The 26634-nt window shown below is 37.3% G+C and overlaps 1 protein-coding gene across 3 annotated transcripts in view; it reads right to left on the bottom strand.

Annotated features, from left to right (window-relative positions):
- The window catches only part of LOC306843718 (ATPase family AAA domain-containing protein 2B-like), a 105982-nt gene that overhangs the window by 65956 nt on the left and 13392 nt on the right, over positions 1-26634 (bottom strand). For all 3 annotated transcript variants that reach the window (XM_079375354.1, XM_079375356.1, XM_079375355.1), the window contains exons 12-20: positions 26452-26626; positions 24632-24720; positions 24218-24377; positions 22777-22867; positions 21728-22039; positions 20925-21069; positions 20039-20225; positions 19668-19853; positions 8839-8974 (exon numbers count right to left, since the gene is read on the bottom strand). In XM_079375354.1, coding sequence (XP_079231480.1) covers positions 8839-8974; positions 19668-19853; positions 20039-20225; positions 20925-21069; positions 21728-22039; positions 22777-22867; positions 24218-24377; positions 24632-24720; positions 26452-26626 — 1481 coding nt within the window. The remainder of the gene's footprint in view (positions 1-8838; positions 8975-19667; positions 19854-20038; positions 20226-20924; positions 21070-21727; positions 22040-22776; positions 22868-24217; positions 24378-24631; positions 24721-26451; positions 26627-26634) is intronic.

The following is a 26634-nucleotide window of genomic DNA, read 5'->3' as shown; positions in this document are numbered from 1 at the left end:
GGGCCCGTCATCGCTGCTTGCAGCTATTTTTTTTTTTTTTTTTATTATTTTTTATTTCGACTATCCGGGTACTTTTGGGGGCCTTAACGTGCCCGAAAACTCTTGAAAATTGGCACGCACATTGGAACCTGCGGCCATTAGGACGCCACAGACGCTGGGACCCGGGCGTGGCACAGGGGCTCTACGGCGCCCCCTGGAAGATTGTCAGAAAGCTTGATGTATAGCTCACACATACTTGCACGTATTCATATGAAACTCGGTACACATATAGAACTCATTGAGCCGAACAACTTTCACGCTGCATGTCTTAGGCTCCGCCCAACAGGAAGTCGGCTATTCAGGGCTGTTTAAAAAGCGCATGCTCTGGAATTTGATATACTCCTCTGAGGATTTCCATACGATTGCCACCAAACTCGGTGAACATGATCTCAAGACATTGGGGACGCTAAATTGCGAAGATATTTTTGATATGTCGAACGGTTTGCCCGTGGCGAGGCGATGAAGTTATGGCGAAAAATGAGACCCAGGAAATGCCTAATAACGTCCACATACATTGTATGATGTAGATCAAACTTCAGTGGTTTGTTCGTTGTATGATGCCGATCGGATAGATGTGACTATTATGACTGAAAGTTATAGCGCCACCAACTGGCTGCAGGAAGTGTGTCATTTTCAAAATGCTTTGAATTCAGCATCTTATTTTTACTCGATTTGCTTCAAACTTCACCAGAATAATGTCAAAACACGGCCGATGTAAAACTGTGAAGGGAATATTGATATCTAAAATTATGTTGCCATGGCAACGTGTCAAAGTTGAAAATTCGTTTCTGGTGATTTTGAGGCAGATAACATGTTTAGAATGTCATGAAACTCAACACACATATCAGTATTAATGATAGTTAGACACTGGAAAAAGCTCATAAACGGGCGTGGAAGAGGCACTCTATAGCGCCACCTTTTGTCAAAAATGGGGGGGTTAGTTTTAGCTACAGACACCAAACTCGGTACATAAATTGTTCTTATTAATCCGGACAACTTTCTAATTTACAGTCATTAGCTACGACCAACAGGAAGTCGGCTATATTTATTTTAAAGTGGGTTTTTTTTTAAAACAGGCTGTAAACAAATTCATACTCCTCCAAACAGAAACACGTAAATCACACCAAACATTTTTTCTCATGATGCCAAAATACTGAAGATGCTAAATTGCGGACGGATTTAGGATATCTTGAACGATGATTTAATGGCAATTTATTAAAGTTACTGTAAAAAATTGATTTTTTTTTTTTTTTATCTTTTAAGAGCAGCTTCCAAACACTTCATAAAAAATTACATGCACATAACAATACAGTCTGAGGATATGTGATTAATTTCATGAATTTACAATACACTATGGAGACCAGAAAATTAAAAAACTATCAGAGAGTTATTAAACTGCTGAGTGAGAGCTCCTGCCAGTCTGCCTCTGATTGAGGGGTGGGGGTGGGGTGGGCTGTCAGTGACTGTGTGGATTGAGGCAGTGGGTGAGAGAGAGAAAGAGAGAGAGAGGGTCTGTTTTTTAAAATCTTAAAAAAATGCTTATAAATCATTAAAGATTTTTATAACACTTTATAATAAGGTCTCATTTCTTAACATTAGGAAATGCATTAATTAACTGAACTAACAATGAAAAATATATTTTTACAGCATGTTAATTCTTCCATGATAGTATGAACTAACAAAGAACAATTTTTTTTAAAGCATTTATTAATCTTTTTAATGTTAGAAAAATAGTCATGTTCAAAAGATAAACTTTAAAATTTAATAATATATTAACACATTTTGGAATTAATATTGATCAATATTAAATGGTATATAATTATTAATGATTTTATATATATATATATATATATATAATGATAGCTACAGACACCAAACTCGGTACATAAATTGTTCTTATTAATCCGGACAACTTTCTAATTTACAGTCATTAGCTACGACCAACAGGAAGTCGGCTATATTTATTTTAATGTGGGTTTTTTTTTTTTTTAAACGCGCTGTAAACAAATTCATACTCCTCCAATCAGAAACACGGAAATCACACCAAATATTTTTTCTCACGATGCCAAAATACTGAAGATGCTAATTGCAGACAGATTTAGGATATCTTGAACTGCGTTTTAATGGCAATTTATTAAAGTTACAGTAAAAAAGAGAAAACTTTTTTTTTTTTTTTCTTTTAAGAGCAGCTTCCAAACACTTCATAAAAAATTACATACACAGAACAAGACAGTCTGAGGATATGTGATTAATTCATGAATTTACAATACACTATGCGGAGGAGAACATTTTAAAACTATCAGAGATCTCCTGTCTCTGTGCTTCTAATGTGTGCGGTAGGTGACTGGGTGAGTGACTGACTGTGTGAGTTCAGTGAGTGTGGAGGGGGAGAGAGAGAGAGAGGGGGTCTGTTTAAACATCTCAATAAAATCCTTAAAAAATGCTTATAAAGCATTAAAGGTTTTGATAACACTTTATAATTAAGTCTCATTTGTTAACAGTAGGGAAGGCATTAATTAACATGAACTAACAATGAAAAATATATTTTTTACAGCATGTTAATTCTTCATTGATAGTACGAACTTACAATGAACTAACAATGAACAAAATATTTGTAATATTAGAAAAATAGTCATGTTCAAAAGATAAAACATTAAAATGTAATAATATATTAACACATTTTGGAATTGATTTTGATCAACATTAAATGGTATATATTTATTAATGATGTAAATTAACAACAGTTAAATAATGTTGTTTTTTAACATTGGTTAATTCACAAATAACATTAAATATTAACAATATATTTTTTACTTTATTCATTTGTGTTAGAAAAAATTATTAATGTTAGTTAATGGAAAAATAAATCATTAAAAAATGCTTATAAATCATTAAAACCTTTGGTAACTATAATAATTTCTCATTTGTTAGCATTTGTAAATGCATTAACTAACATGAACTACCAATGAAAAATATATTTTCACAGAATTTAAAGTTTATATGTTGTTCTGTGTGTGTGTGTGTTTCACAGAGTTGATGGTTTGGATTAACCCTTTAATTGCCGTATCCCTTAAAACCAAACTGCCAGAGGGTTACTGTGATGCGTGTGCTCGCTGGGCACCGTTTTATCGATGCCACCGGGGTGGCGTATGCTGACGGCTTGGGCCCGTCATCGCTGCTTGCAGCTATATTTATTTTTTTTTTTATTATTTTTTATTTCGACTATCCGGGTACTTTTGGGGGCCTTAACGTGCCCGAAAACTCTCGAAAATTGGCACGCACATTGGAACCTGCGGCCATTAGGACGCCGCTGAGGCTGGGACCCGGGCGTGGCACAGGGGCTCTACGGCGCCCCCTGCAAAATTGTCAGAAAGCTTGATGTATAGCTCACACATACTTGCACGTATTCATATGAAACTCGGTACACATATAGAACTCATTGAGCTGAACAACTTTCACGCAGCATGTCTTAGGCTCCGCCCAACAGGAAGTCGGCTATTCAGGGCTGTTTAAAAAGCGCATGCTCTGGAATTTGATATACTCCTCTGAGGATTTCCATACGATTGCCACCAAACTCGGTGAACATGATCTCAAGACATTGGGGACGCTAAATTGCGAAGATATTTTTGATATGTCGAACGGTTTGCCCGTGGCGAGGCGATGAAGTTATGGCGAAAAATGAGACACAGGAAATGCCTAATAACGTCCACATACATTGTATGATGTAGATCAAACTTCATTGATTTGTTCGTTGTGTGATGCCGATCGGATAGATGTAACTATTATGACTGAAAGTTATAGCGCCACCAACTGGCTGCAGGAAGTGTGTCGTTTTCAAAATGCTTTGAATTCAGCATCTTATTTTTACTCGATTTGCTTCATACTTCACCAGAATAATGTCAAAACACAGCCGATGTAAAACTGTGAAGGGAATATTGATATCTAAAATTATGTTACCATGGCAACGTGTCAAAGTTGAAAATTCGTTTCTGGTGATTTTGAGGCAGATAACATGTTTAGAATGTCATGAAACTCAACACACATATCCATTTTAATGATAGTTAGACACTGGAAAAACCTCATAAACGGGCGTGGAAGAGGCACTCTATAGCGCCACCTTTTGTCAAAAATGGGGGGGTTAGTTTTAGCTACAGACACCAAACTCGGTACATAAATTGTTCTTATTAATCCGGACAACTTTCTAATTTACAGTCATTAGCTACAACCAACAGGAAGTCGGCTATATTTATTTTAATGTGGGTTTTTTTTTAAAACGGGCTGTAAACAAATTAATACTCCTCCAAGCAAAAACACGGAAATCACACCAAACATTTTTTATCATGATGCCAAAATACTGAAGATGCTAAATTGCGGACGGATTTAGGATATCTTGAACGATGATTTAATGGCAATTTATTAAAGTTACAGTAAAAAAGAGATTTTATTTTATTTTTTTCTTTTAAGAGCAGCTTCCAAACACTTCATAAAAATTACATACACAGAACAATACAGTCTGAGGATATGTGATTAATTTCATGAATTTACAATACACTATGCAGAGGAGAAAATTTAAAAACTATCAGAGAGTTGATATAATGCTTCTGAGTGAGAGGTCCCTGTCACTGCTGCTGAGTGAGGGGTGGGGGTGGGGTGGGCTGTCAGTGACTGTGTGAGTGACTGTGTGGATTGAGGCAGTGGGTGAGAGAGAGAAAGAGAGAGAGAGGGTCTGTTTTTTAAAATCTTTAAAAAATGCTTATAAATCATTAAAGATTTTGATAACACTTTATAATAAGGTCTCAATTCTTAACAGTAGGAAATGCATTAATTAACGTGAACTAACAATGAAAAATATATTTTTACAGCATGTTAATTCTTCCATGATAGTATGAACTAACAAAGAACAATTTTTTTTAAAGCATTTATTAATCTTTTTAATGTTAGAAAAATAATCATGTTCAAAAGATAAACTTTAAAATGTAATAATATATAAACACATTTTGGAATTAATATTGATCAACATTAAATGGTATATAATTATTAATGATTATATATATATAATGATAGCTACAGACACCAAACTCGGTACATAAATTGTTCTTATTAATCCGGACAACTTTCTAATTTACAGTCATTAGCTACGACCAACAGGAAGTCGGCTATATTTATTTTTATGTGTTTTTTCTTTTTTAAACAGGCTGTAAATAAATTAATACTCCTTCAAGCAGAAACACAGAAATCACACCAAACATTTTTTCTCATGATGCCAAAATACTGAAGATGCTAAATTGCGGACGGATTTAGGATATCTTGAACGGTGTTTTAATGGCAACTTATTAAAGTTACAGTAAAAAAGAGAAAACTTTTTTTTTTTTATCTTTTAAGAGCAGCTTCCAAACACTTCATAAAAAATTACATACACAGAACAAGACAGTCTGATATATGTGATTAATTTCATGAATTTACAATACACTATGCAGAGGAGAAAATTTAAAAACTATCAGAGATCTCCTGTCACTGCTTCTAATGTGTGCGGTGGGTGACTGGGTGGGTGACTGACTGTGTGAGTTCAGTGAGTGTGGAGGGGGAGAGAGAGAGAGAGAGAGGGTCTGTTTAAACTTCTCAATAAAATCCTTAAAAAATGCTTATAAAGCATTAAAGGTTTTGATAACACTTTATAATTAAGTCTCATTTGTTAACAGTAGGGAATGCATTAATTAACATGAACTAACAATGAAAAATATATTTTTTACAGCATGTTAATTCTTCATTGATAGTATGAACTTACAATGAACTAACAATGAACAAAATATTTGTAATATTAGAAAAATAGTCATGTTCAAAAGATAAAACATTAAAATGTAATAATATATTAACACATTTTGGAATTGATTTTGATAAACATTAAATGGTATATATTTATTAATGATGTAAATTAACAACAGTTAAATAATGTTGTTTTTTAACATTGGTTAATTCACAAATAACATTAAATATTAACAATATATTTTTTACTTTATTCATTTGTGTTAGAAAAAATTATTAATGTTAGTTAATGGAAAAATAAATCATTAAAAAATGCTTATAAATCATTAAAACCTTTGGTAACTATAATAATTTCTCATTTGTTAGCATTAGTAAATGCATTAACTAACATCAACTACCAATGAAAAATATATTTTCACAGAATTTAAAGTTTAATGTGTTGTTCTGTGTGTGTGTGTTTCACAGAGTTGATGGTTTGGATTAACCCTTTAATTGCCGTATCCCTTAAAACCAAACTGCCAGAGGGTTACTGTGATGCTTGTGCTCGCTGGGCACCGTTTTATCGATGCCACCGGGGTGGCGTATACTGACGGCTTGGGCCCGTCATCGCTGCTCGCAGCTATATTTTGTATTTATTTTTGTATTGTGATATACATACAATGTTTAATAGAGGCATATTAAAATGTTCACTGTGTAAGGAATAATTTTTATGATTATTTATATAACATTACTACGTGTTATATAAAGCTTGAAGCATCAGAATCGACATTGGTATGGGCCGATCGCCATGACAAGAAATCGGTACCCTGTATCGGCTGCAAATATCCTGATCGGAGCATCCCTAGTATTGCGCACTTTTCTCATTTTAAAAGTACTACTATATGAACAAAAGTGCAATAACATTTGGTTTGCAAACAGCAGTATTCATTTTACAAAAGTAGCAGTTAAAATATTTCTTGTAAATCTCAACTTATAACATTAATGTAATCAAAGTAAATATAAAACGAGCTATTTGCCACTGCCAGGGCATTAACGTTTTTATAGAAAATATTTTATAGTTTGTTATAGAAAAACAAGTTATGCTCAGAGTCCAGAGCCTCGAACATAACATTATAACAGGCACCTTCCGAGTAGAGACTCGTGTGAGCGGGTTGCAGGAGAATAAGGGTGTACTCACACTACACAATCTTAACCATGGCTGAGCTGCGCTTGACCATCAAACCCTGGTTCGTTTGACTAGTGTGATCGCTCCGGTTCGTTTATCTGTCCCTGGCTCGGTGGGCCAGAGCGCGGTTCAGGTGCGGCACACATGTAGTGTGAGCGCTAACCACACCGGAGCGCGGAACTTCTGATACGCGCAGCATGATTGCGTGAACATTTCTGAGCAGCAAAAGCGATAAATCTGTAAAGCAATATGTGAGAGGGCCGTGTATTACCGTGTCCCAAACAACTCGTAATAATGACTCAAATAATAAAACACAAGGTTAACAAAACGATGCACTCCACTGTGCTGCGCGAGATCGTTTCTCTGCTGTCTTTACGTGCTATCGGAAACGTCCTATTTTCCACTTATGAAGTCGTGGTTACGAGCACGTTGCATTCTTTTCTGCTACAAAATAACAGTAAACAGTGGTTTGTGAATGTTGATTCTTAGCCTAAATAATTTTATATGGGAGCATTCGTTGTGAGCGCTGCTGCAGTCTCCGGCCCACCCAAATGCTCTCATTGGTTGAGATGCGTCATGACACCCATCCCAAGCCAGTACTGATCAACATCCCACCCCTCCTGTGACCCATGGTTTGTCTGTATGTGTATTCAGAGCCAGTGAGCAACGGACTTTCATAATAATAAAAAAAACTGTGTTAATGCGCGATAAAGTAATTATCAGCGTTAATCAATTAATGCTTAGTTTATTATAATGCTAACATTTTGAATAAGTTTTTAAATTTATATTTTCAGTGTTCATTTTAGTTAAAATTTTAGGGATTTTAAGGCATTTTCATATAGATAAATAGATCTAATATTAATATTTTATTTTAATGCAGCTTGACTTTAACCATTTTTTTTTTTTTATAGTTTTAGTTTTTAGGATTATTTCAGGTCTACAGCCCTTTCAATCCAATCAAAATTTTATTTGGATTGAGCTATAATCGGATTGACAGTTGCTTACAAAAAGGTTTTCATTCAAATGGAGCCATCAATAACTGATTATTTGGGTGTATGTAAACTTGTAAGCTAATAAACGTGTATGTATAATGTTGTTTTGGACCCCACTGACTTTCATTCTTCAAAATATCTTCTTGTGTGTTTCCCAGAAGTAAGAAAGTCATATACGCTTGGAACAACATTAAGGTGAGTAAACAATTTTTAATATTTAAGTGACCTATCCCTTTAAGAATCTGAACCAAACCAGAAGTGAGGGACAGTGTGGGGAATATTAAAGTCACAATGGTTATAAATGACATCAGCATCCAGTCAGACCATACTGTCTGACACCCTAGACAGACCGAAGGTAGGCACTTTAACATACGCCTTTCACATGCTAATGGCCTCATTAGTGCCCAAGCACAAAGTGTGTGTAGCCTCTATCATTCTTCTTTTCTTGCTGAGAGTCTATGGTAGTCACTGGAATCGTCCTGTGAAGTTTTTACTTGTAACTTTTCTATAACTTGGTTGCAAATCTCTGGTCAGGTCTCTATGAATTCTTATTATATACTGAGTCATATGGAATACAAGGCATTTTTAAACAAAAATAAAATATGTCCATGCAATGAGGGTATCTGACCACATTTACTGTGTAGTTTAGACTTCAACAATGCAACAAACAGTGTTCATGGTGCTTGGCCCAGATAATTGCTGCCTGCAGCTGAATTTACTCTAGTACAGATTAAGAAAGTTGGTGTAAGAAAGTCTTACAAAGCTAAAAAAAAGTTTAAATAACAAAAAAGGGGATTTAACACTTATAAAACAGTGTTCTATCTCCAGTCAAGAACAGATAAATCTATACTTCTGCATTAACGCACGGTAAAAACTTACCTGTTTTCCTCCTGCGGGATGGTGCCTTGGCTGCCTGCACCAGAATGAGGTCTGAAAAAAACTTCCTGCGTGCTTCTTCTCCTGGCACGCTTAAACAAACCACCTCCCCGTATGAACGACTGAAGATCCATTTTAGCTGTTAAAAAAAAGCAGCAAAAATTAAAAAAAAAAAAAAAAAAAAGGCATCTTGTAATTTAGTCAGCAAAAAAAAAAACTCACTCAACTGATTTCAAATTTCAGCTCAATGACATGAAGCCAATTAGTTTTTCAAACACTGCATAAGTTAATTAATACAGAAATGTCTTTAATACACCCTTTATATGATCAAAATGTTTTAGATTCCAAATTTATATATTAGGGATGTGCACCTCATGACTACGATACGATACGCATCTCGATGCACAGCCAAAGACACGATACATTGAAGATACATATGAAGCCGCTACCAATGCGATGCACCCCTATTACGATGCAGTGCGATGCAATGGAGAAAATATGATCACATTTAATGCGCTCCATCTGTCTAGTCTGTTTAGCTTGTTGCTCTTGCGAGCCTCGACCACTCCTGACAGCAAATCTTAATGTTTAAGCATATAATGATATTCTACGGAATTGTGTGCTTTTAATTTTATAGCAACAGTTTGGACAGTGCCTCTGATTCAGTCAGTGTGGATGAACTTGACTGATCTGCAGAAAGCCAAGTCCTGATCCCAGCTGAACACCTCTGGTATGACTTTATATGCAGACCTTGAGCCAAAAACCCATAGTGTATATTTGCCGTTTGCCATGGTGGATCGATCTGATCCATGATCGACATTAAGGGCTGCTTAAGAATAAGCGTGCACAAACAAATTAGTGAGATTGTGTGAATTTATGGAACCACTTTAGCCCCGATTGATTTGTTAGGTTATTTCAAGTCAGGTTTTGGACTTTAATCCCAGTTTTTCCTCGGGTCTCTGTGGTGTTGTGACACGTCATATTCACGTAGAGGAGGTGATGAGAGAACGCACTTGAGGAACAGTTTAGAGCAAAGAAATCAATCTACATATAAAATACTGCTCACAGATTATTTGTCACTTTCTAAATAATAAAAGTATAGCGCATGCACTAGTAACTATATATAAATCAGTTTTTACCAATGCAAATGTTAGAAACGATGCATCACAATTCAAATGCGAACTTGTAGCCGATGCACACTTTTTAAACCTATATATATATATATATATATATATATATATATATATATATATATATATATATATATATATATATATATATGCTTTAAGTTAAGCATCAAAAACAGTGACTCATGAATTCAACATATATATACAAACTGTGAGAACATCTGCCATGAAAATCACACTCAAAATCACCCATACTGCTCTTCAAATGCTGCCAACCAGCAGGGATCAAATCCCTGGGACTCCACTAAAAAGCATCACACATCTCGCCAAAAAGTGAACCAGCCAACATACAAACTCATTTAAAACTTGTGTTGAACCCTGTCGATTTGGTTTTCCCACAGCATTCTTTGTTCTTTTACGTAACACTTTTTTTCTCGTTTCTCCCCCGAAAGCACAGTGCATGACGGGCTTTGACTCTCGAAAATATTCTCCCGGCATGAAGCATTGTTCTGCTCAGCTTGAACTACGAAAAGAAAGTTTGTTGGTAAACACAGTATTTATAGGGCTAAATCAAAGCAGAAAGAAAATCAAACCGATGTGATGTATGATCACCATATATAAACATACACACACACACACCCCCTTTATATTTTACACACATACATACACACACACATAAGCACAGAGAGAGAGAGAGATAGATACATATGGGTTAAAAATATGCATAATTTCCCGATGATTTTAGGGCAATTTAACAATCAGAATAGGTTTACAACTTTGTTTTTAATAAGAAAATGATTAACTCTAATTTTAGAGGTAGTTGCTAAAATTCAGGGTAACACTTTATTTTAGGGTCTCTTAACTAGTTGCTTATTAGCATGCATATTACTAGAATATTAGCCATTCATTAGTACTAATTAAGCACATATTAATGCCTTATTCTACATGACCTTATTCTACATCCCTAATCCTACCCAATACCTAAACTTAACTACCTTACTAACTATTAATAAGCAGCAAATTAGGAGTTTATTGAGGGAAAAGTCGTAGTTAAGAGTGAATAAGGGTTTCCTATTCTGAAGTGTTAACAAATTCAGCTCTAGGGCCAACAAAACATGGTGTTCCAGAAACACGTCCTACTTGACAAAATCATGGCTGCCATCAGTCAGCCAATTAGAAGAGCAGGATAACAAAAGGCTTTAACGAAGAGTGATTTCACGGAACATAATGAAAGGATGGAGAAGAAATGTGATGCACGCATCTTTCCCGACAGACAAAGACTCGTGCATGAAGAGAAAACCTGAAAATAATGACCAGTGTCTGGTGCACATGGTTACAGGTGTCATTGAAGAGAGTGTTTTAATGAACAGTTTCATATTGCTACATTCAACTCTAATTTCACATGGTAAAGTGTGCAGTGCCAGTCCAATTACTGTAGTCTGGGAGGTTTTTTTTTTTTTTTTTTTACTGAATCAGCAGTTAAAACTTCACTGTAAGTTCAAGGCTGCAGCAATCAGGACAAATGAATTCAGGTAAAGGCTAAAGACTCCTAAATATCGGAAAGCTCTCATATCCAAGCGCAAATTGAGCCACTTTAAAAAGACTCCAGGGCTCCCCAAGTACTACAAGGCGGCGACAGATTTAGGAGAGAATTTCTCCATAATGAGGACCCGCAGAGCACTTTAAGTTCAATTTCCAATCATGAGCGGGTGTTGAAGATCCAAACAATCCCTCATCAACTGCATTATTTTATGTCTTTGTCCCCTCTTGGCAGATTTGTTTCCACTCAGGTTGCTTTCAGACTTCTTTGGTCCAAACTCTTGAGGCGAGATGAAGGGAAGCAAAGCAAGTAGCCCACAAAGGAGCCAGGTAGTGATTTTATGATTTGTCTCAGAGCTGATGGAAGCCTTGGAGACTAATGCAGATTCTGAAAGGAAGAGAGCCGAGAGACTAAATAGACCTTTCAACTCATCAGAGAACAAGACATCCTGAGGAAATGTGGAAATCAAAAACACATTTCTCTTCTCTTCCTGTCATTCTCTTATTGACGCATGTTTCATCTTCACTTCAAATGAACAACAAGCAGATAAGAAACTGACAAATAATACAGTTGGGATTTGCAAACTGGTGTGATATCTGAATATAAAGTCAACATCAAAGGACATGTGCAATGAAATTTACTTTAATACTGCAACGTTTTCAGGATCTTAAATGTGAATAAACAATTAAAAGGACAAAATTAAGTTTTGCCATATAAATACATTTTTAAACCATGGTGTCAACTTTGGACGATCCCTGGGGAAAAAATGCCCCACTGATTGAAACTTAAAAGGGATATTTAATTCAAAAATGAAAATGCTGTCATTATTTAATCACCATGTCATACAAAAACCTATATGACTGACTTTCTTCTGTGGAAGAGATTTTTAAAAATGTCTTTTGTCCATACAATAAAAGTCAATGAGATGTAATGTAATTTGGACCCCAACGTTCTCCAAAATATATTTTGTGATGCGAATTAAAAAAGTTTTAAAACATTTTTGGGTAGAATTTCCCTTTAAACATCATAGTATTCACACTTTGGGGAAATCGACAAACAAACTGGTCATCTATACACTGCAAAAATCCAATTTTTAATTAATTTTCCAGTTAAAATACGTTTTCATTGAAATGAAAACTGTATTTTGTGAAAAAAGTGGGAAAAAACTGTGCTAGAGCAATAAGATTAAATACAATCATATTTATGATATAATCTCCAACATTGAGTCTTAGCATCTTTCAGTATTGCATCTCAAGTACATTTATCTTCTTTCAAGAATTGTTTGATATTTTAACTGGAAAATTTGACAAAAATATTAGTATTTTTATTTTTTATTATGTTGTATTGAAAAACAAGTTAAAACAAACTAGTTAAACTTATGCAAGTTGAGCTGGACTATCACAAAAAACATGATACTTCTAAAGCCAAATTTATTGACAGATTTTGTAAAGTTATTGATTGATTTTAACCATATATAGTTTGTTTTACTAATAATCATTACCCATAATGACTAAGATTAAAACACTGAAAGACAAAATTACACAGACAGATAAAAAGACATCAGGCTGCTCAATGCAGACCCTGAAGGTGTTATAGTGAACTAACAAGTGCACACTGAGGTGTAACCTTACACTGCTGGAGCTGACTGCTGGCATCCCTCCTGCATGCGCCGGCATGAGCCAAAACTCTTCCCGCACCCGAGCACAGGGGCACGTACCTCCTCCCTGTGATCTATACCACCTGCCCCCACTGCAGATGCTGTTTACAGACGGAACTGGCATTTGGCGCTACATCCTTCTCTTTAAGAAATGTGAGGGAATGGACGAGTTCAGAGATTTTTAGTGGTTATTTTGTTCCTGTTTCTTTTAATTTATCTGAGGCCTCACCCCTGATGTGATGCGCCGCAGAGAGGACAGCTGTCTCGCTTAACGTGCCAGAAGCCGAAGGCCAGTGCAAACTGTTCTCGAGCTTCTACTTTGCATATTTGGGTTGCACTTAATGCGGATAAGCTCTGGGCTAATGGACTTTTTTAAATCTTGAACCAAAGTAGGTTCAATATCTTCCATTTTAGGCATACTTGAGGTGAAAGGAACAGGAAATTGTTACTAAGGTATGCCGGTTTTTTAAATATTACAACCACATCTGATTGCATGCTGATTTCGTACAATTAATAAAAGTATAATTAATATGAGAAAAGGAAGGAGAGAATGAGTGAGGCACTTTCTTGTTATCCAAAAAGCATGCCAAAATGGCAAGCAAGCCAAATCACAAAGAAATCTTTGGTTTGTTTCAAAGATTTGGCCAAAACAACCTGGTCTGAATCAAAATAGTCGCTGAATCAACTACAGTTATGATCAGCTCATGCCATTAGCTCATAATGATGGCACTTAATATTTTTTCATTAGAAATAGGGCTGCACGATTAATCAAAATAATCACACTAAGCCATATTGTGCTTTTGTTTTGCCATATCAAAAAGGCTCAGTTCACAGTAAATGTCGTTTCACATGAACTCCATCTCTGATTGTGCTGGATGCTTATAGCACACATTTGGAAACAACACGCGTCAACAATCTTCCCAAACTTGTAACGAGAAGCACTTGTAAACCAGCTGTTGTCAACAAAAGAGAAGCTTTAATGGCTTTCTGCCAAAACAAGATGGTTTAACATTTGAAAAAGAAGAAATTAAAAGACAGCCATAAATATTAGTATTCAAATTCTACTATGTACAGTAAATTCAAATTATTAAATACTTGATTTTCTTTAGTTTACAGTGAAATATTACAATTACAGTATTCATTATTTTGTTTAATATTGGTATTTTTTATTTAATAATAATAATAATAATAATAATAATAATATAGTCATTGTCACAAAATTAATCGACAAATGTCAAAACTTTTGCCAAACATAGGGCCGTTTGGTACGAAGAGCAAACCTGGAGCTTAAAAAAAATAATAATAATAATAATAATAATAATGAATAAAATATAATTACTGATTTACATTTTTAAAAAACTTGCCATTTGCCTTACAGAGTCAATATGGCTACAATAAACCTGCAACAAAAATTTAGATTTAGTGCTGTCGGTTCAATTTGGTGGATAGTTAGTCAGATTCACTTTGATATGGCGATCATAGATAACCACAGATACAACCAACAGATTCCAGAAACCATCATATTCATCTACGCAACATAAGTCACTTTTATACTTTTCCCAAGGGTAACTTTAAAAGTTTATTTATCAGTTCAGGAAATTGCATTTCCATCTCATTCTAAAGCATGACTACCGGGTGTTTCATATAACTTCCTGCTGACATCAGTGAAGGCCAAATACCTCCTGATCCTTCACAGCACTCCTTTCTGAATTCCACACACAAACTCTCTATCTCAAAATCTCAGAGGCCCTGGATTCAAGTGTTCATGAGTGGGAGAGGCTGGGATGGTTTATTCTAAGGGAGAATCTGACCGTAGAAGCTCTTGTGATGTTACTGTGAAGCTCAGCTTTAGCGCAGGACCCCCTGCTCGGATGACGAGATGACTCTCACACCAAGGTAAGTGTGGTACGATTCAGAGCGAGGATGGTATGATTCCACTGAAGGGGCCTTGGGGTACATTTCAAAGCGGGAACAGGCTTTGTGGATTCAAACATCCGATTCTCTGAATTTGCCCACTTCACCATTCAAAGCCACTTCAGATCTTCTGTGGTTGTCAAAACTCAGCGTTGAAGTCAACATAAAATGACATTCGCAACCCATTTTACTTCCACACTATGACATATTTCTGATTCAAACAAGGACAAAAAATAAATAACTAAATGAAATGTAGGGCGGGACTTGGTAGTATCCATCAGAAATGGATTGGATCATGAAAAGTGGGCATACTGTCCCACAATGGAGCCAGGGCAAGATTGTGGAGGAATACTGCCAAAATTAAAACAACTGAAAATAATAAGTAAACTAATTCAAGTCATTTTACATATGAAATTAGAATGTACAGCAAGAAAAATTGAAATTCATTTTGAGGTTCGCTAATGACAATTAACAGTGTTTTTTTTTAAATATTAACTTTAAGTGAGCATAACATGATGGCAAAGGTAATCTAAAAACATACAAATATAGGAAAACACACCTAAAGTTCCCATGAAATCAAAATTAAAGTTTTTTTTTTATTTTAGAATGTATATGTTAGCCTTAAGCTTATCTATAAGTTAGTGTGCTCCAAAACAACAAGAAAATTTGCATTTAGATCAGAATCAGAATGAGCTTTATTGGCCAGGTATGTTTACACATACATGGAATTTGTTGTAGTGACAGAAGCTCCACAGAGCAACAGAAAGACAGCAACAGGACAGGACACAGATAATAAAAGAATAACAACAAATATCCAAATAGGCAAAGCAGCAAATGTACAAAGCAGCAAAAACACAATATATAATATAGATAACTATGTATGTACAGGTCAAGCATGTGCAAATTAGAAATAAGAAATAAAAATAAAATAAGTGAGTGTGGTGAATGGACAATGTATTTTAGTTGTGTGTTCCACGTTTATTGTTGAGTGTTCATGAGATGGATTGCCTGAGGGAAGAAACTGTTCCTGTGTCTGGTCGTTCTGGTGCTCTGAGCTCTGTAGCGTCGACCAGACGGCACCAGTTCAAAGAGGGAGTGTGCTGGATGTGAGAGGTCCAGAGTGATTTTACCAGCCCTTTTGCTCACTCTGGATAAGTACAGCTCTTGGAGAGTGGGGAGGGTTGTACCAATGATTCGCTCAGCAGTCCGGACTACTCTCCGTAGTCTTCTGAGGTCAGATTTGGTAGCTGAGCTGAACCAGACAGTTATTGAGGTGCAGAGGATGGATTCAATGATGGCGGAGTAGAATTGTTTCAGCAGCTCCTGTGGCAGGTTGAACTTCCTCAGCTGGCGAAGAAAGTACAACCTCTGCTGGGCCTTTCTGACAATGAAGTCTATGTGAATATCCCACTTCAGGTCCTGGGAGATGGTGGTGCCCAGCAATCTGAATGACTCCACTGCAGTCACAGTGCTGTTCGTGATGGTGAGTGGGGGGAGAGCAGGGGGGTTTCTCCTGAAGTCCACGATCATCTCCACAGTTTTGAGTGTGTTCAGCTCCAGGTTGTTAAGATTGCACCAGACAGCCAGCTCCTTAACCTCCTGTCTGTAAGCAGACTCGTCACCGTCCTGGATGAGGCCGATCAGTGTGGTGTTGTCTGCAAACATCAGGAGCTTGACAGAGGGGTCTTTAGAGGCGCAGTCGTTGGTGTAGAAGGAGAAGAGCAGTGGGGAGAGTACGCAGCCCTGAGGAGCTCCTGTGGTGATGGTACGAGTGCTGGATGTGAATTTACCAAGCTTTACTAACTGGTGTCTGTCTGTCAGGAAGCTGTTGATCCACTGACAGATGGAGGTGGGGATGGAGAGCTGGGTTAGTTTATTCTGAAGGGTTTCCGTGATGGTGGTGTTAAAAGCGGAGCTGAAGTCCACAAACAGGATCCTCATATAAGTCCCTGGTCTGTGCAGATGCTGCAGGGTGAAGTGCAGTCCCATGTTGACTGCATCATCCACAGACCTGTTTGCTCTGTAGGCAAACTGCAGGGGCTCCAGTAAGGGTCCGGTGATGTCCTTCAGATAAGCCAAAACCAGTCTTTCAAATGATTTCATGGCTACAGACGTTAGGGCCACAGGTCTGTAGTCATTAAGTCCAGTAATTTTGGGTTTCTTTGGGACGGGGATGATGGTGGAGCGTTTGAAGCATGAGGGGACTTCACACAGCTCCAGGGATCTGTTGAAGATCTGTGTGAAGATGGGGGTCAGCTGGACAGCCCAGATTTTTAGGCAGGCTGATGACACACCGTCTGGGCCTGGTGCTTCCTTCTTTTGTTCTTCCTGAAGACCTGGCACACATCTTCGCTGATTTGAATGATATAAGCATTCAAAACTTACAGTCTCTCACTTCCGCCAATATGAATAAACCATTTTGATGACATCACCCTGCACCTCAACTTCTCATCAAACTTTCTGTCCAATCAAATGCTCTCTAGAATCTGAAGCGTCCCTCCCCCTACACTATAAATAGACGCTGGACCTGCGGCTGAAATTAGTCACTTGTTCACAGAATTAGTATTTTCTGTATGGTGAATGGCATTTAGTAGTGCACAATGTAGGGGATAGGGAATGATTCAGACAGTGTAATGCTTTTGATTGGGGCAAATGAGATCTGGTTTCACGTGGTCATGCGAACAAAGGCTGCTCCGGTCCAGAAACATGTCATCATAGAGCGGACCAAATGTGCGAGTCAGCATATAGTACACTTTTAAAACTACACAGCTTCAGCATGTTTATGATCAAGGTTGTTTTAGTAAGACTTTCATATTGAATCTAGGGGTAATCTATTAGACTGTGGCTGTCATAACCTATCAAATGCGGATTTACCGAGCTCAACAGCTCTGGCCCGAGCAGATATAAATAAAGCGCTATTGGCCATTTTAAAAAGGGGGCAAGGCTGCTCGATAAGTCCCACCCTGTCTTCCTGTTTCAGTTGAAATTACGTCACCACATAGAATAACGCTGCATGTTTCAAGGCACTTCAGTGGATCTTTAAATATCCTATATTGGCCAGTATATCCAACATTGACTGACACTGATAATTGTTCCCCTTTCAGCAAAATAAACCTACAAATGACTATATTATTAAACGTATCTAATATTTGTCTCTGCACATTCTTCTGGGATACTTCAAGAACTATTACTCATGTCAAAATACAATAAAATACAAAAAAAAAAAAGTCAACCAATTCAAACCGAACCTAGCGAAATATCCGGTGACTGCAGATTCATAATGCAAACACTGTCATATAGGTAGAATTTCAACATCTAAGACACCACAGGGGTCTTCAAAGGGGTCATTCAACACTTAAAGTAAAGTCAAATTTTCAAAGCGTATGAAAAAACTAAAAAAAAGTGTGACAGAGGGTAAAATAACCAACCCATCATTGTCTACTAGCAATTAAACGTGTCTTTCCTCAGAGGAACGAGACAGGCTTTAATGAACACACCTTGCTGGAAGAGAGCAAGCAAGAGACAGGGCTGTCAATAACATTCTTTTATTCTAAACACTCTCGTGCCCTCCTGGTGGGCATCAGTCTCTATGATCAAGGGCTTCGCCACCAGCCAATCACCAGTCTCCCAGCGACGCACCGTGGGATGCATGGGGCGCACAGCATGAGCCGCTGGAGGCGCTTGATGCTGGATTGTGAGGTGAAACCGCAGAGCTGCCAGAGTGACTCCCCGTCAGCATAATTAAGAGAGAGGTTTTTTTTTTTTGGTTGTGTGACTTCAGACTGCATTACTTATCTCTTCCTTCCACCCTCTCGCTCCCTCTTTTATTTTAAAGACTGCTCTCAGATGTTCTTCCTGCCATGTCTTTGAGAATTGATTCTAACACCCCTGGTGTGCTTAGAAAAGAATAGAAAGGGAATGATGGGTACAAGTCAGGCCTTAAAGAAAAAGGAGAAGGAGGGACAAAAAGTCGAAAAGAAAACAAAAAGAAAAAAGGCTGAGCCTTGGCCTAGCGCATGGTACACAAATTAAACTCATGTGATCACTATGTATACACACACACACACACACACACATATATATACAAAGCAAATACAGCATTTGTTTTACGACTACATGTGTGAAACTTAATTTTATATATCTATTCTACATATACCTAGTTTTATGAATCTTCATTTTAATGAATCGATAATAGAGAAATGTGTGAAAATCTGTGAAGAATTCAAAATAAACCTTAAACAAAGTCTGACTGTTCAAATTCTGTCTTATGGAAATTCAAACATTAAATGTAATTTGGACACTGACATGGTGTGACTGATACTAATCACAATTTTTTATGATTATTATTAATTTACATATTTAATTCTAATTCTAATTAATAATTTTATCCTTCACATAATATGAGCGGCATGCATTCAACCATCACAGATTTCTATGCAACTTCTTCAGAGGGAGGAAAAAAAAAACGAATACACCATCCTTAGAAAAGAAACTTGTCTCCACCACAAAACACATATTGATGTCTGTAACATAAACGGTTATGCAAAAAAGTGTATTTAGGTTTAGGGGTATGTTCAGGGGACAGATTGGTCACCTCGTCTGGGAGCTGCTGGTAGACGGTCTCTGCTGTGGCAAGGATGAGGAGTGGTGTGAATGAGGGTACATCCTGCAGGAGTGTGAGGAAACTGCTCTTGACCGTCTCACTGATGGCTTCCCACCAGTCACTGATGTGAGGCATGTAGATGATGCTGGGTACACAGCGCCGAGCCTCACGAAACACCTACACACAGACACACACACAGGACGTTACAAATGACCGTATTCACTCCTATGTAGAAATAAGGTGGATAGCATGCACTGTCTACCATCATCACACATTTTAAGCACAACAACAGTACTACAAGCCCACAGCACCACACACTGGACATGTGAAGTCTTCAAAAGTGATGGTGTGTTTTGGCTTGCCTGAGCGCAGGACTCCTCTGGGGTTTTGGCACTGACGGAGTATAGCGTGGGTAGGTCAAGGCGGTGCACAGTGAACTTCTCCAGGTGGTGCAGCACAGCAGGGGCCAGGTGTGTGCTCTGTCCCACGCCCTGGGGTCCCGACAGCAGCAGCCGTGGCCGGTAAGAGGTGGGCTGCTGGTAGGCAGAACTGAAACAAAAAGAAAAAGCTCACTATCTATCTAGGCGAGTTAGCAACATTTAAATCAAACCTAAAAGCACAGAAATGTTGTCTACACAGATGCTGGTTTTGAGAAACTGCCTCAGTGGCTGACAACTGGAATGAAGCTACGACGGCTAAACAAAACTCCAATAATGAAGAGAAATAAATAAGGTAATTGATCAAGTTGGCAGCTCTTTAGGGAGGACAAATTTTCATGCATTTGTCATCTATACAGTATATTAATATATTAAGATGAACCACTTGCCAACATCACGTTTAAGTGTGAGGAGTTGCAAGTAATGATTATCGCAAGCTAATGCCATAAAACACCGTTTTACTCAACCATGAAGAACAAATCAATGCAAACGCGATTGAAGTGGGTCTGCTGAGGAACACAAGCTGTCTCAGTACAGACTGTTAGTCCTGCAGAATGCCAACAGATGGCAGCAAAACAGCATTTGATTTTATCATATAAACCCCTTCGAGACTTTTAAATCTGACAAGTTTTGTTTGTTTATTTTCTATTGCCTTATCAGCATGAACGGCTTTACTCATGGTAAAAAAAGACAAATAATAAGATGTACTATTAAAATTGCAACAGCCTAATAAACAAAGGGCCTCCGTGTATTGATTATTAAAGTGTGCTGAGGATGAAAGCAGAATTCTGTATGAATTCAACTGACTCACGTGGTAAAGTGGAGAAAGGGTTTATGGGTCGTGCAGGAAGCTGCTTCCTTTGGCGATCCTGACTGAGTTTCATAAATGGAAGGAGCACCAAGACATTCCTCGTCCTCGCTGTACGAGTCCTCCACCAACAGATGATTGTCAGTGTCTGAAATCACAGAGAAACAACTTTACATTTCTGCTGACAGTTCTTCAGCTTCAGAGTGGTTTACAAAAACAGCAGTTTAACTAAAACAGAAAACAAAAGAAACAACATCCAGCAGGAAAAGTGCTTTGATTTGATGCATTAATATTGAGGAAAGTTACTCTGATAGATAAATAAATAAGTGTGAAATGACATACTGCCAAGTATGGTGACCCATACTCGGAATTCGTGCTCTGCATTTAACCCATCCAACATGCACACACACAGTAAATACATGCACATAAATACATATTAAACCAATAATAATATGATTTTATTTTAGCTTATATTTTATTCCCCTTTTCCATCAGTAGTAAATAATGAACAAACTCAATCCAGGAAATAAAAAATTTCTCACTAGCTGCCAAATCATCTTTGGCACAAGCAGTTTAAAGGTATAATTACAGCAGAGAAAAGCTCAAGACTAAATAGTGGGATGAGTCACATGACTTAATACAAAGAGAGCAGTCATTAACAATACTGGGAAATTTTATTCCCAGCAGAAATGAGAAAAGAAGGGCAAAGAAAAAAAACTAATTAAAGCAATTTTTGTACCTGTGATGTATAGCAGAAATAACTCACTGAACAACATAAAATCCAACAGCAGGAAATGGGAGCGTACCGTGTGTGTGTTCCCTGTGCAGGAGCTCTGCGTGGGGGAAGACTCGCTTCAGGCAGGCCAGCGTTTGGGCCAGCGTGGGCTCCAGCAAGGGCTTCAACACGCAGGAAAGGGCCTGGCCGGGCGGAGCCAGGGTCCTTTGACCCGCAGGTACTATCGAGCGCAGAGCACGGCCAAAGTCCTGCGGCCCCAGAACGATGGAGCCTACGTCCAGCTGATAACGCTGGCTGCTGCCGTAGATCTGAGGATAGCGCCGCCGCAGAGCCGCTAGTGCAGCCTCTGTGCAAAGTGCTTTGATGTCGGCCCCACAGTAACCTGAGACCCAGCAGAGTTACACAATCATCTGGACAAGAACATCACTATGTGGCCACCTTTAATACTGTTCAAAAACATTAGTAAACTGCTAACTTCAAATATTTACAACCTAACAGTTGCATAATTACACAAAATAAATAGATATAACAAAATAATAAAAGGGTATGAAAAAATAAGATATGAAATGTTTTTTCACAAAGCATATTGTGTTTAAATTTTTCACTTTTTTTCTAGATTCCATTTAATGGTTAAAACACATTTGAAACGGTTAGAAATTTGAAACTCAAAGTGTACATTTTTAATTTTACATTTGGGAAACAAACTGCTATTTGATTTTGGACTTCAAGTGACAAACAATACCCAACAAGATACATTTGAAAGCAAACAAAATGTTTCTATATTAAAAAAGAATAAATCTGTTGAACAAATGTTGACACCTGTGTAAAACAGTCAATTATCTGATTATGGGAGTAACATGTGTTTCTTTATGTTTCATCTCCCAAACATCTGACATTAAAACACTTTATGGTCTACAGAAATCAAGTAGTGATAGCTAACTGACTTTGAATCTAGATTAAACAAACATGTTCTGATCGCCTGTGCTTTTGTCACTTTGTACATTTCACTATCAGTGAAGAAAAAAATGACTTGAAACCCAAAACGCGTTCATGTTGCCACTAGTTGGGTTGAGATATAGAGCTGAAGCTAGAAAAGCATCACTTTTGCGTCCATCTTACCGACACATTTCTCAGCTAGCTCATCTATGAAGGGTACAGCTAGCTTGGGGCTCCAGTCCCTGGTGTGGATTTGTAGAATGTGCTTTCGAGCCTGTTGATGAGCATAAACACAAACACAGACAGTGTACAGATAAAACAAAGCACTTCAAAACACACAGCAAAACTGTTTTGATCATAAATACTTAAAGAGGCTGGTGAAAGGATAAGAGCTAGCGTTTGATTAGCCAGAACCCTGCTGTGAAGACAAACTGCATACACATCTAGAAATCAGACCGGCACAGAGCTGACCTCATATCACAACAACTTCAAAAATAAAGCTCAGGCATAGATTATGCACACAATATAAGGCTGTAGATATGTTTGGCAATTATATAAGTTGTGTTCTAGATTTATAAATTGTATTCAGTGTAAACTGAGCTGTTTCTAGTCTAGTTAGTTTGTCTCCACCATTTGAGAATCAAACTTTTCTAAATATATATACAGTATGTGGGGTCTGAGCCCACTACTGAATACACGGTATATTAAATATTTAGTATTTTCTCATTACAAAGTGTTTTAAATTATAATTCATAATAAAAAAACTCTGATTAAATAAAATGCTATAACAAAAAAAACGTATATGAGGACTGAAGCCATTAGAGAAAATGTAATTATGTAATTAAATGTTGTTTTTTCATTACAAATTACATGTTGTAAATTTTGAAAAACAAACCAAACCCTACAAAATGTTTATTTTCATGGTTCAATTAAATTAAAATCTCAGATTTTTTAAACTTTTGAACCCTACTGTATAAAATAATACTACTCATAGTAATTAAACAAAATATTACGGCATTAAATTCTTCTGATCACTGTTTTCAACATTTCTCATGTCATTGATATTAGAGTACACTGATCTGTTTAAATGCTGATATTCTCACTCTATTTGAAATCAGATTTTTGTGCTCAGTACTCCTCTGACTGTTGGACATAGGAAAAATATATCATCTAATGTTATAATATTTCCCTCAATGACTAGTTAGCTTCTACTTATTTGTAGTTTGAAGTGCTCAATAGTTAGTACACCTTTATAAATACAAATTTCAAGTTACTCATATCTAACTTTAAACTTTAAAGTTTAACTCCGGTCATGAAATGTTTTGAACTAAAGCAGGAAAGATATCAGCAGAGATCGGCATGCTAAACAAATCTCATCAAAATTAACCAGCAGTCCATTTGTCAAGATGTCAACAAGCTTGGCAAACAGAATCTGAGAGATTATCGCAGTTAAAAACGCATTTTAGTGGCCAAACCAGCTGCAAAAGACTTGAAACTGAGCTGTCAGACAATTTCAGGATAAGTGTTTTAAGTGTGGGACATGACGACGCTCTGGGACACCGAATGTCAGTTGGCTGTGAAATACCTTGCAGAAAAGGTATTTTTTTAAAAAGGATTCACGCACCTTTTTATCTGGCAGGTTGAACAGAAACTCCCGGTCAAAGCGTCCGGGCCTCCTGAGTGCGGGGTCAATAGAGTCGAGTCTATTTGTAGCACCGATGACCACTATCTCCCCCCGGCTGTCCAAACCATCCATCAATGCCAGTAATGTAGACACTATGGAGCTAAAACATAAAAAAAGAGAAAACAAAATTACTGGCTAACCTCGTCAAATGTAAAATTAATAGGTGTTGATGTGTGAATGTGGGTAGCACATTTAAAAGAGCAAGAAAAATCTTGTTTTCCATCATACGCTCCTTGTAATACCAAAACCCTTTGTGTGGAAATCATATCGAACTACTTGATTTCTTCAGGAGCTTTTCTAATCCTGATGATGAAACCTTCGGCAATCCCCACCGCTTTAATTCGAATGCATTACCTGTGAATTTGATCCTGCCGGCTGGAGCGAACAGGAGCGAGGCCATCAATCTCATCGAAAAAGATGATGGAGGGTCTCATGAGGTATGCCTGTCAGGACGAGAGGAAAACATCACCTGGCTGGATAATCACACACTTCAAAACAGCTGAAGAGAGAACAGAGCCTGACACCTGTTTATAGGAATATATGATTCCCTCTCAATCTAAAAAGACAACTTGTGATACACTACAAGAATAAAAATCTGGGGGACAAAATGTATAGAAATCCACTCCTCAAATAAATATAAATAAACTTTATACTTTAAACTTTATAAATTAAAAGTTTTAGTAGTGGAAAACTGACTATTTTCATGATTTATATTAGATTTTAGATACTAGATTTTCCAATGTAAGACTTTAACATTTTTTTTTTTACTAATAATAATTATTATTATTGATGTTATTATTATTATATATATTATAGTTTATATTATGACAAAATTGATTTAAAAGATTGATTGACCTATTATGCAAAAATCACTTTTATAAGGTTTTTGAACAGTTGTGTAGCCGCAGTGTGTGAAAACAACCAGCCTATAATGTTAAAAATCCACCAACTCATTTTTTATAAAACTAATAAATCATAGTCTCTTCAAACGAGCTTTCCGATTCTCCCTCTGTGCACGTCACCGAGGGGAAAAAGTCCCACCCATTTGTGACGCTCTCTGCCCTATTAGCATAAACAGCCCTGAGTGAGAAGCTGCAGTCCGCCATTACTGGAGATATATACACTGTCAGCAGCAAAGAGGCTTTACAAGTGTTGTGTTTTGGGATGTACTAATGAACATAGGAGTCTTCATAATCTCCCCTCATCTGAGCCGTGGACACTTGTTAAATTTCATTTTCGAAGGAAATATCCCAGAAAAAAAAAAAATCGGTAACGTCCCCTATGTGTTTATGAATCAATACCAACACTTCAGGCATGAACATCAGCTCCAGACAAAGTAAGTATCACGCGTTTGTTTCCCCAAATTGCCTTTCTGAAAGAGCTTCTTGGCACTCTGTAAGGCTTATTGCTAAAGCGATCATTGTCTCTGTGTTTGCGCACTGATGCTGCCTTCAAGTGCTGCCAGAATGATCGTGAATAGGAATGTGATAAAGTTGCATATGAAAGCAATGTGAGTCGATCGCTTGAAGTTGTCGAGCTCATAATCAGAAGTGGGACTTATAAAGTTTGTGATAACATGAGACCAGCTATGTTGTTATTTTTATCTCGGCATGCTCCCCGTCTGTGTAAATCATAAACACAAATTTATCTAATTATTTAGTATAATTAGATGACTTGAGAGTAGTTTTCTGTAAAGATAACAGGCTTGTATTAATACTGGAATGTTTATTTGCAAAGGCTAGCACTGCTAATGCGGAGCTCGAACTCTTGAAGCTCCGCCCTCTTCTCCAGGAGCAAAAAGCTCACTTGCAACACACTCAAAACAGCGCGTTTTGGCTCATACCCTAAAAGTGGCAATTTTAACAAGCTGTAAAAATTTATCTGTGGGGTATACTGAGCTAAAACTTCACACACGCTCTGGAGACATCAGAGACTTATTTTACATCCTGTAAAAAGGGGCACAATAGGTCCCCTTTAAAACTGCAACCAGCAAAGAAGTTTAACACTTAATTTAACACAAACATTTTCATTAATTTTCATTAACAAATCATTAACCCTCATTTTCTTTTACATAAAACATACATACAGGAATGTGCAATCTCTGGTCATCAATAAATATCAGCTGACAGACAACAGAAACGATCTCAAAGTCATACTAGATCCTACTAGTTCACCTGGTCAAAAAGTAGGCGGAGCTGTCGTTCAGACTCTCCCACCCATTTGCTGAGGCAGTCTGCGCCCTTGCGCATGAAAAAAGACACCTTCCTGTCACCCTGACTGCATTCATTAGCTAAAGCTCGTGCCACCAGCGTCTTCCCAGTTCCTGGAGGCCCATAAAACAGACATCCTCTGCAAAG

This window comes from Barbus barbus, assembly GCF_936440315.1.
Source record: "Barbus barbus genome assembly, chromosome: 24".
Lineage (NCBI taxonomy): Eukaryota > Metazoa > Chordata > Actinopteri > Cypriniformes > Cyprinidae > Barbus > Barbus barbus.
The sequence above is the reverse complement of the archived record's forward strand: the minus strand, read 5'-3'. Positions and strand labels throughout refer to the sequence as shown.